This window comes from Salmo trutta, chromosome 5 (genome assembly GCF_901001165.1).
Source record: "Salmo trutta chromosome 5, fSalTru1.1, whole genome shotgun sequence".
Taxonomy (NCBI): Eukaryota; Metazoa; Chordata; class Actinopteri; order Salmoniformes; family Salmonidae; genus Salmo; species Salmo trutta.
Window position 1 is genome coordinate 20,211,070 of NC_042961.1, and position 12,258 is coordinate 20,223,327.

The 12,258-nt window shown below is 46.6% G+C and overlaps 1 protein-coding gene across 7 annotated transcripts in view; it reads right to left on the reverse strand.

Annotated features, from left to right (window-relative positions):
* Positions 1-12,258, reverse strand: part of LOC115193820 (latent-transforming growth factor beta-binding protein 1) — a 124,584-nt gene that overhangs the window by 79,398 nt on the left and 32,928 nt on the right. For all 7 annotated transcript variants that reach the window (XM_029752869.1, XM_029752872.1, XM_029752870.1 and 4 more), the window contains exon 5: positions 6,248-6,415. In XM_029752869.1, coding sequence (XP_029608729.1) covers positions 6,248-6,415 — 168 coding nt within the window. The remainder of the gene's footprint in view (positions 1-6,247; positions 6,416-12,258) is intronic.

Below are 12,258 nucleotides of genomic sequence, written 5' to 3' on the forward strand. Positions count from 1 at the left end.
CTCAATCAGCTTCACCTGGAATGCTTTTCCAACAGTCTTGAAGGATTTCCCACATATGCTGAGTACTTGTTTGCTGCTTTTCCATCACTCTGCAGTCCAACTCATCCCAAACCATCCCAATTGGGTTGAGCTCGGGTGATTGTGGAGGCCAGGTCATCTGATACAGCACTCCATCACTCTCCTTCTTGGTCAAATAGCCCTTACACAGCCTGGAGGTGTGTTGGGTCATGGTCCTGTTGAAAAACAAATGATAGTCCCACTAAGCGCAAACCAGACGGGATGGCATATCTACTGTGGTAGCCATGCTGCTTAAGTGTGCCTTGAATTCTAAATAAATCACAGACAGTGTTACCAGCAAAGCACCCCCACACCATCACACCTCCTCCTCCATGCTTCACGTGGGAACCACACATGCGGAGATCATCCGTTCACCTACTCTGCGTCTCAAAAAGACACGGCGGTTGGAACCAAAAATCTCAAATTTGGACTCACCAAATCAAAGGACAGATTTCCACTGGTCTAATGTCCATTGCTCATGTTTCTTGGCCCAAACAAGTCTCTTATTATTATTGGTGTCCTTTAGTAGTGACTTCTTTGCGACCACGAAGGCCTGATTCACGCAGTCACCTCTGAACAGTTGATGTTGAGATGTGTCTCTTGAACTCTGTGGAGCATTTATTTGGGAGGAAATTTCTGAAGCTGGTAACTCTAATAAACTTATCCTCTGCAGCAGAGGTAACTCTGGGTCTTCCTTTCCTGTGCCGGTCCTTGTGCCAGTTCCATCATCGCGCTTGATGGTTTTTGCAACTGCACTTGAAGAAACTTTCAAACTTTACTGACCTTCATGTCTTAAAGTAATGATGGACTGTTATTTCTCTTTGCTTATTTGAGCTGTTCTTGCCATAATATGTACTTGGTATTTTACCAAATAGGGCTATCTTCTGTATACCACCCCTACCTTGTCACAACACAACTGATTGGCTCAAACGCATTAATGAGCAAAGAAATTCTACAAATTAACTTTTAACAAGGCACACCTGTTAATTGAAATGCATTCCAGGTGACTACTTCATGAAGCTGGTTGAGAGAATGCCAAGTGTGTGCAAAGTTGTCATCAAGGCAAAGGGTGGGTACTTTGAAGAATCTCAAATCTAAAATATATTTTGATTTGGTTAACACTTTTTTGGCTACTACATGATTCCATTTGTGTTATTTCATAGTTTTGATGTCTTCACTATTATTCTACAATGTAGAAAATAGTAAAAATAAAGAAAAACCCTTGAATGAGTAGGTGTGTCAAAACTTTTGACTGAAACTGTAGGCGGTGTCAGAGGAAGGCCCCAAAAATTGTCAAAGACTCCAGTCACCCAAGTCATAGATAGTTCTCTCTGCTACCGCACGGCAAGCGGTACTGGAGCGCCAAGTCTAGGTCCAAAAGGCTCCTTAACAGCTTCTACCCCCAAACCATAAGACTGAAGAACAATTAATCACATGGCCACCTGGACACTTCACGTGTACCTACATGCACAAATTACCTCGACTAACCTATAACCCCGCACATTGACTCAGTACCGGTATCCCCTGTATATAGCTTTGTTATTGTTATTTTATTGTGTTACTTTTTATTTTATTTTTTACCTTAGTTTATTTGGTAAATATTTTCTTAACTCTATTTCTTGAACTGCATTGTTGGTTAAGGGCTCGTGAGTATGCATTTCACAGTAAGGTCTTCCTGTTATATTCGGCACATGTGACAAATAAAATTTGATTCAATTTGTTTTTTTACAGAACAACAGAGTGAATACAAAGAGCAACACAAAATAAAGCTCAATGAAATAAAAATATAACAGTAATTTACTAGTAATTTAGTCGTTTATCCGTGCATTAGAAATGTCAATCACAATGCCTAATGTTATGAGTAACTAATAAGTGTTTCTTATTGACAGACATCAGGTTTGCCCTCCTCCTCTGCAGCCCTCATAGTGTGATGTCAGAGGCCAAACCAGAAGCCATAGCTGTGGTTCCCAGAGGCTAATGAGATCATCACACCATGGACTGATTACTGGGGAGAATGGCGCCCCCCTATCACCTCTAAACCCACTCACCCACAATGGTTACACACTCATCTTGTTGTGGGTAGGAAACAAGCTACTGAAGCTGTGTGGCAAAACATCACAGGATGGGAAGGGAAATGCTACTGTTTCAAACAACCATTCATCTTATCAGACCTAATCTGACTCACCTCTGATAGACAGACGCGTAAGAGAAAGTAATAGAATTCAAGGGAAACTAAATCCACACATCGTAGGAGTCGTAAAGTATTCCATTGTTTTTCTGACGGTTATTTTGTTTCAAAATTATTTCTATGTACATTTCCTCATCCAACCTCAGGTGGCACTGAGAACACATGCATTTATTCTGAGGATAACGCTTAATAGCAATGTCAAAACACCAGTGACAAAGGGGAAATGGTTTGGTTCTGTGATCACTGCAAATATTTTTAAGAATCTGAACTGCCTTCGAGTTCATTCAGCGGGTTGACGTTTATTGTCATGAGTCTTGTCCTGGAGTCAGAACTGAGCGATTTCCCCTTAGATAGGCCAGCTGCAAAGTCAAAATTGGCTATATTGTAAAAGTTCATGAAAAACAAAATGTGATTTTTGGTCTTAATTTAAGGTTAGGGTTAGGCATTAGGGTTACCAGTATGGATAGGGTTAAGGTTAGGTTTAAAATCAGATTGTATGACTTTGTGACAGCGCCAGCGCGTGAACACCGCAGAGCTGCCTCCAGAACAAGATTCATGACAAAAAAACGCTAACCTGCATTTAATCAGCTGAGTCAGAAAGAGTGACCGACTGTACCTCAGTCCCAAAATCAGCCACAGTCTTACGCGCTCCAGATGTTTCCTCTGACTACCACACAGAATAAAATGGTTTAATTTCACCTGGTGGACAGTGGAAACACACACACACACAGATACAGTGAACACCCATGCACAAACAGAAACAAGCACATACACACTGACTAATTTCCTCCTCATCCACTGAGGAGTGGAGCGTGAGAGAGTGAAAGAGAGTGAGGACCGGAGCCCTGGAGGTTGTTCATTAAGGCAGGCTGCTGTGCTCCCTCCACGGACCTAGGCAGTGTGATTTGATGAGGCTGGGTCAGCAGCAGCATAGCGCAAGTCCCCTGGGGGCCTAATGACATTTTAAGACACGGTGTCTGGCACATCACAGAAAAATCCCACTTAGTGGTTAGAGCAGTAAGGCAGGTTGGCCCAGACGAGGCAACCCTAGACTCACGATAGGCTAGCGCCTGGTGTTTACTGCGGGCACAGGCTCTGGCAGCCGGAGGAGCCCCCATCGCTTTCCCCCCCTCCACCGCAGGCAGCCTGTCCACTGAGACTGTAAATACAGTGCCACGCTTTCCTGACTGCCAGGTAGGTGACGACAAAAAAAAAAAATCTACGAAGAAGAAAAAACGTGGAGGGAGGGAAAAAAATGACAGTGCGGCGATTATAAACGAATGAAAGGAGGAAATGACAGCTTCAAGAGGATTAGTCGACTCCAGCCATCTCCAGCTCCATATCAGACTGGCGCTGCACAGATCATAAACTCCCCAGCATGCTCCACCACTGGCAACCTCTGAACTCTCCCTTTCCTCTATAGCTACAGGTTATATTGTCCACCAGACGATCACCCAGCCACAACGTGCGCATGTGGGAGTGAAGGGAGCTTATAAAACTCATGTGAAAGTGTTTCGGTTAAATACCTGGCACTCTCCTTTACAGGGCAGACAGAGAGAGAGAGAGAGAGAGAGACAGAGAGAGAGAGAGAGAGAGAGAGAGAGAGAGAGAGATGGCTGCAGACTTTTTTCCTTCCCCGGGAGCCACATGCTTTCAATTAGCCACTGACCAAACACCTGATTACACTCCTTTGGCCCAGTGAAAGCCTAAACGCACTATTACTGTGTAATGCTCATTAATCAAGTCTCATACAGGACCCCAGACACATAGGCCTCCAGACAACTACCTCCAACCAAAGTCAACAGCCCTCATCACCTCTGTAAAAACCGAACAGGTTACCCGAGGAATTAGGAAATTCATGGAATTGGCCCGAGAGCCGAGAAAATCAGTCAGCTTCTTTCTTTACCTCGTTCCCAAAGTGGAACATAATTGTAGAAGTGCTGTATGAAGAGAACAGATAGAAGAATGTTGAAAATACTTCCCTCCATCTTGACTTTTAGTTTAATCTGTCCCGAAACGTGGTGATATCGACTACAGCGCAGGTGACACACAAAATGAACTGACAGCCATGGCCATCTTCAATAAGGAAGCCTGGGCTGATCCAGGAGGCTCACAATACTAAAACAGGCACTGCACACATCTAGGACCCAATACACCAAAAAGTATGGGTCCGATACAGACCACTGAGGTATGGAAAAACTACACTAAAAGGGTTCCTTATCCCCCATAGAATACCGTGACAGTAGAGAGACACAGAGGAGGGGTCGAAAAGAGTAGGAGATCGAGATATAGAGAGAGAGAGAGGAAGCGAGGGAGAAACTTAATTCCCTTATCAGCAAGGAGCTGATATGGAAACCAAATGAGAGTGTTATATAAACCGCCAGAGAGCGGACTGTACTGTAGTAAACTGTGCAGCTGGGTCAAGCTCTCTTTCCAGGTGCATGTCGAGCAGAGTTGGACTGCAGGAGAGGAGGGGCTGTCTCCATCGGCGGCCGAGGGTAATGTGGCAGCCCAAAACCACCAGCCCTACAGACCTGAGCACTGACTAGGTAGGACAGCTGCCCAGAAGAAATGCGGAGAAAAATGTGAAATCAGACGGATGCTTAAATCACCAGCGGGTTTTTCCTCCCTCACCTCAATACCTTTGTTGTCCCCAATCCCCCCCACAACCTCATCAAATTGTTCCCATTCATATTCTGAATAGATGCATTGTGTTTAATTGCACAAAATGTGGTAATAACAGTGCAGTACAATCCACCACGATGAATAAACCTCTTTCCACAGGACTGTAAAGAAAAACAGCAGAGTTGCATTTGGTACCGTGTTAAGTGGGTAAAAACTACAGCTGCACCTCACCCTGGATAAAAGGGTCCCAAATCACAAAACAACTAAAGCTTGTTATGGGCTTGGTAAGCGTGTTATTTGGCCAACACCCTGTTGCAAGCAGGGACACATCCCCCCCTTTTCTTATAATGAAACAACCCTCTCCCCCCTCCTCCTTCAACACTCAGTTATGATAAACAAACATGGGATTTATTCTATTTCTGCTGCTGGAGACGGCCTGCACACCGCAAATAAAACTCATCTCTCCCCTTTCTAAGCTCAGGACGTGTGCTACTTCATAGCCCTCTTGGCTCTCAGCGGGGAGGGAAGAGCGGGCCTGGGACAGACTGCAGGTCTCGACAGGTACATTAGACTGACACTACTCCAGGTGTGCTCATTTAAAGAGACAGTCACACAGACAGACCAGTGCCCGAGGCTGCAGATCTTCACAAAAGAGCAGGAAAAGACCACTACATTCGCTAATCTATACCGCAAAATGTGCATTCACTTCACCAAATACAGGTACTTAGTGATGATTAAAATAAGTACCTTCAACCACAAAATTAGTAACACAATACAGAGTGAAGAGTCATAATTCGGTTTTTACTATGGCCCAATCAACAATGTCAAACTGTCCAATGTGCATCATGAATGCTGACTCTACAGGGATGGACGCATTGACCGTGCGTCGCAGAACCAGAGCGAGACCTCTCGTAGCTGTGCCTGCTGCTGAGTCAGACAGGAATTCATCTACTTTGGGTCTTCCCACATGTCTGTGTCAAGAACAGGACACAGCAGACAGCGGTGAGCTCCTTATAAGGACTGAGGCAGGTTCACGCGCTAGACTTTTCCAGGGTCTGTGCAACACCCACCTATTGTGCTCCTGTATTGAACGGCCATTTGGACATGTTATAGATGATGTGTGTCAGATACTATACTGTTATGCAGGAAAACGCAGTAATGTAAACAGGAATCATCCAGAATGCAGACAGTGTGAGACACAGAACGTACATGACAGAACCCATTGTATTTCCCTAAATACACACAGCATAATAACCACCCGAAATTCAGATGCCTTCTATCCCATCATGCACCAGACACAAGGCAGCAACCACACCGGATGAGCACAGGACGGAAACAGACTTTGAGGGGTGATAAGGAGAACCGGAGATCACTCACCTACTCTGAAGTTGGGGGCGGTGAGGGTGTCCGCGGCATGGCCGTTCTCGCTGACGATGGTGGTGGTGTTGCCCAGCTCACAGTTGTTCTGGCACCGGCCCCCCGTGCAGGTCACCTTGCAGATGGTGGGTGTGAAGACCACCTTGATCCGGCCCGTGTGGTTCCCCGCTGCCAGCCGGGACGCACAGCACACCAGCAGAAAGAAGAGGGAGAGAAAGGAGAGTCTCGTCAGTCTCGTATCCATTGGTTCGTTAGGTTCACCTCGTGTGCCTGTCACGAACGATCACCGACAAATAGTTTCAGTCAAAGCAGGAACTGAAACGACTGTTGTTCTCTATTCACATATACTACGGTTGTCTCTCTTTTCCCCTCTCTCTTTCATTCCCTCTCTCTCTCTCCAACTGCTCCTATATCCGGTGGCGTCTCTGAAACATGAGGAGGGGAAGAGAAAAAACGGAGGGAGAGAGCTCAGCAAACAAAACTCTGGGATGCACTCCAATTCTTCATCAAAAGTCAAGTTCCCTGAGAGGTGGGTATTGGCAGATGCCATGCTTTATTCCAAGGCGGATAGAGTGGGCATGGCAGCCTAGTCGGCCCTGGCTTTTCTGCTTATGCCCTTTCTCTCTCACTTTCTCCCTCCCTTTCTCTTCTGTCTCCCACCTAGCACATTTTCAAGGACTTTGGCACCTCTGTTTGAAAGAAAGCCCTCCCAAAATGCTTTGCTGTGTGTCCTCCTGAGATCCCCTCTCTCACTTTCTCTCTCTGCACTTTAGGATGCAGTCACGCCTGCCCACGTTACTGAGAGAAAACGAGTCTAACCGCCTGTTCGCCCGCCCATTTGCCTATCCTCCCCCTATCCTCTCCCCTCCCTCAACACCTAACCCAGCCCTCATATGAAACAGACAGACAGGCACAGAGACAGACAGGCATAGAGAAAGAGAGTGGGAGACTAGTGAGACAGAGAGAAGAGTATTGACCACAAACATCCTGTCCTGGGTGTACCGCATCCCTTCCCAGACTATCCTCCTCCAACTTGACCCTTTCTACTTTTCTGCATCCAGTGACACAAGTCTCTATAGAAAGTTCCACAGCTTCTCTTCCTGTTTTCTCCCTTTCACTTCTTACTTTTCCCTGCACCAACGTCTCTCTACGTCTTCTCTTTAGCCCCCCACCCCCACCGTTCCAAACTTCCCCCAAACCCCAGACTCCTGAGCTCAACGTTTCGTCTACGGCTGTCAGCTGTTCACACCAGGCAGAGCAGAGATGCAGGGAGCATTGCCAAAGGGAGAGAGGGCTTTTTCTCTAAACCAGAGAGCACTCAAAACCACTGAATTAGAGGCTTTGGGCTGCCTTCATATTTGCTATAAGGTGAAGAAAAAAATAGGTCGTTCTAAAAATGGAACTAATATGATGTAGTCAAAAGCCAAAGACTAATAGACAGCTGGTTTTAAATGTGGGCCAATTGTACCATATACATAGTAGACATAGTATTTAAAAGAGTTTAGAAAGTCTATTTTGCCAGTCATTTCCATGTAGGAATGAGCATTGCTCTGACAGAGTCTGGCATGGGGGGGGGGCATTTAACAACCTGCTCTGCTCCTTTAAGACCCTGTAAACATATCAGGCTCAGCCTCTGGCTCCTGGTAGAGATCCACACACAAACCATCAACCTCTCTATCAAACTGCTGCTGCCTGCTGAAAGGTCCTGCATTCTTTACCTGCTGTATAATCCCCCATGTCACAACCAGGGCTTTCTGTGTCTGCTATACTGCACCATCCATCGCGCCAGACTACCCAGAGTTCAGCCAGTGCTGTGTCACTTTTCAGACATCACCTCTCACTCCGTTCAGTCTCTCTGCACTCTGGCATTCGCCCGTATTATGGCGGTTTCAATCCATCACCTCATCTCATCTCAAGCGGTCTGGCTTCTCCCTGGGGGCTGAGCATCATTCGGCCATTACCTCCCAGTAGTTTGTGGCTCTTTATGCTCTGGGGATTCTGGGTGCTTATGCTACCACCACAAGCACTTTCATTCAGTGAAAAGGCCTGGGTATCACCACTGTCAGGGGGTATGGAGATGTATGGACAGGAGAGGCCTTGGAAACACATCACATTCCCCAGCACATAGAGATCTATAGAGGGCTCTGTGCCTGCTGTCTGACAGCTCTTCCCCTGCACCATGTTCAACACAAGCCTTAACCACTCTCACATGGCTCGGAGCACAGAGTCCCTGGTCACAGCAGTGATGAAACATGTCTGCCTTCAAACCCCCAGCAGCCCTCCCTCCCTACTCTGCCTCCAAATGTGTGCAAGCGGGCCCTTCGCACGGCACGGCAGACACCCCCAGCTCTGTGGAGCATATGGAGAGAGATGCTGGAGGGGCGCCTTAGAGAGAACACAGACATCATTCAGCGGGGAACACACGGGGACACAGGGGGGTAGACTGGAGGGATGGGGAGGGGGGTATGGAGAGAGTGAGTCCGCAAGGGAAACGAGGGTCTTCTTTTGAGACTCCCTGGTGGACCTCTAGGAGTCCAATGTGTCCCCGTATGGGGGGGGGAGACAGCAGTCTCAGAGGCCAAGTGTAGCCTTCCAGCGCGACGTTATACAGCACAGAGTGGGAACCTAGTTTGTCTGTCTGTGTGGTAGAGCTGAGGGACGGGCGGGAAGAATGGCTTTCCCAGACACGGCACCATAGCTAGCTGCTGACAGGCTGTCTGTCGCGTGGGACAGGGCTGACAGGAAGGCTGCGGGCGATTTAGGAGCACAAACATTCTCCCCTGTCTGCTACTCAAGCAGGCAGGCAGCACACCGACACCACCGCACACTGGGCTAAAACCAACAGTGACGTCCCTAGTAATTTGGAGCCGAAGGCCTGAGAGGCCATTCACTGTGACATGGGTATCTATGGGTAAGCGTTTCGCAATATGGAGAAAAGCTTTTTGTGCCTTGACTCTGTTTTTTAATGGGCAGAAGACAGAAGGGGATGGGATGGAGTTCTATTGTGCCCTTGTTCAGATACAGCAGAGGTGATAAAAAGGAGTACATCTTCCCTTTCGTCCCTTCTCTCTTTCGGTCTTCCCTCCCTCCTCTCCATCTCTCTGATGTCGGGCCATATCGCTGGTGGTCCCACACTGGAGTTATATCAAAGTGGACTGGGGATATTTGTAGCTGTGTGGCCAGGCTGGGGCTGCCTGAGGACTGCGGCCACAGGGCCCCAGAGGGGAGTGGGAGGAAAACGCAGACAGACTCACAGAGACCCACAGAGTCTGTTGTGTCTACAGACTTCTCCATTAATAGAACAGAGACTGTCTGCTCAGACAGACATGGAGCCTTTCACTTTCAGGTCAGCAAGTTCATCTACCCTTATTTACCCAAGCAGACGCCCACTGGGAAGTCTAAAAGGAGGTTAAAATATTTATATCTTCTGCCAACACAGTAGAGTATACCTTCATATCAGATGCATAACATTAAAATAACTGCCCAGTGTTTACATGAAATAGGACCTATAACTACTTACAATATGAGTGAAATAGTTTTCCTTCCAAAAAATGTTCATTAAGTATGCTAAAAAGCAGCTTTTTGTGTTGGAATGGTGTGTGCATACCCCAACAACAGAATGGTGTGGGCATACGCCAACAGCAGAATGGTGTGGGCATACCCCAACAGCAGAATGGTGTGGGCATACCCCAACAGCAGAATGGTGTGGGCATACCCCAACGACAGAATGGTGTGGGCATACCCCAACGACAGAATGGTGTGGGCATACCCCAACAACAGAATGGTGTGGGCATACCCCAACAACAGAATGGTGTGGGCATACCCCAACAACAGAATGGTGTGGGCATACCCCAACAACAGAATGGTGTGGGCATACCCCAACAACAGAATGGTGTGGGCATACCCCAACAACAGAATGGTGTGGGCCTTAACCGGTCATTAAAAATATTCATGCAAGTAGACCACTGATTGGCCAGTTCATCCTCCTCTAGACCCCTGATTGGCCAACTCATCCTCCTTAGGGAGATGGCATAATTTTCTTTGAGGAAACAATAACATTTTATGTTCTCTTCCTCGCCATAAGCTAAATCTCCAATTACCATAACCAATCTGGCTTCAACCAATTTGCAGCACCCCGCCCTTGGCCCAATTAGTGACAACAATTCAAACTCAAAATGGGACAGGAGATGTGCTTGTTCAAAGTTTGGAATTTCAAGTGATTACTATAGTGCCCCCCTTGGGACAATTTTGTAAATGGCGGTTCTCTATGGCAAGACGCATTATTCACCCACATTTCGTCAAAAATCAGGCCATTGGTGTCTGAGATATCGGTAGTCCTCCCTTCCACTTTCATTGTGGGGGACAACAACAGAATGGTGTGGGCCTTTACCGGTCATTAAAAATATTCATGCAAGTAGACCACTGATTGACCAGTTCATCCTCCTCTAGACCACTGATTGGCCAACTCATCCTCCTCAGGGAGATGGCATAATTTTCTTTGAGGAAACACTAAGCATTTTATTTAAAAAAAAAAAAAAAATGATATATACAATTTTATGGTGCGGGTTTTGAAGGGTACGAGAATAGGATGTGTCAACAGCATTATTTGGGTATGAGTTAACAGAATATTAACTTTGAAAAGTGAGATTTTCACTGGGCACTTTAAATACATACCATGAGAAGGGTAGTCATCATGTCATGCACTATTCATGGGTCTCACTTTCAAAATGATTTAACTGTTCGGCCCCATTGTAAAGTGTTAAATGGAAGATAATGCATCTTCTACGGCGAGGGCCGCGAGGCTATTCAGTGGGGGAGCATTAAGAGGAGCAGATAACAGCTATTCAACAGCTCAGCACACTGGAGATGGCCTCTCACATCTGTGGCACTTGTTGTTTCAGCAATTGAGGGGTTCTCCGTTGTGTGACAGTCTATCGTCTTGCTCTGTCATTTCATTTTCTCACCCACTCCCTGCCTTTATCTGAAATTGCCCTCTGAAAATGAGGCTAATAATTCATTTTAGACAGCGCCGAGCAGCAGGCAATGCTTAACTCTTTATGCCATTACCGCTGTGGCTGCAATTTGAAAAATCCAATTGCTGCCCAACTTCAAGCTCTGCATTCCCCATACCCGTACAGCATTACAGCAGATGTGTGTGTGTGTGTGTACTGTGTATACCCATAAGGAACGATTGCTGCCTTTTATCCATTGAGTAAGATCCTCTATTTAACATTCAGTGACTTATCTGACTAGAGGCAGTTGACAATGTGACAGATGTTCATGTCGAGAACCCATCTAAGGTCTAACATAAACATTTTATGTTCTCTTCCTCGCCATAAGCTAAATCTCCAATTACCATAACCAATCTGGCTTCAACCAATCTGCAGCGCCCCGCCCTCGGCCCAATTAGTGACAACAATTCAAGCTCAAAATGGGACAGGAGATGTGCTTGTTCAAAGTTTGGAATTTCAAGTGATTACTATAGCGCCCCCCTTGGGACAATTTTGTAAATGGCGGTTCTCTATGGCAAGACGCATTCGTCAAAAATCAGGCCATTGGTGTCTGAGATATCGGAAGTCCTCCCTTCCATTTTCATTGTGGGGGACAATAAAGAGCATATAAAGTTGAATGCACCTTCCACTCAGTGATTGGGATAACATCAGTGACCCAATTAGGCTGTGTGTGTGTTGTTATATGACTCTTGACACAGGGTACATAAGGAGCCCATTCCACAGGGGGAGAGCAGGCCACTGCACAGTGCTGAAATCGCATTGGCTCCCGTAACGTGAGAAGTGGGCGAAGCCCAAACCCCATGCAAAAATAATGACAGGCTGACCTAACTAAAGAGCTGCTACTGTGTCCATTTGGCAGTGATTAATGGTCGACCCGATCAATCACCAGCCCTGAAATAACAAACAGACCAGTGTAATTGGCTCAGCTGGATCCGCTGACACTAGCTGATGTCGTGCGGTTCACTCAGTGAGTAGAGAAAGTAGAGAGAGACTGTCACC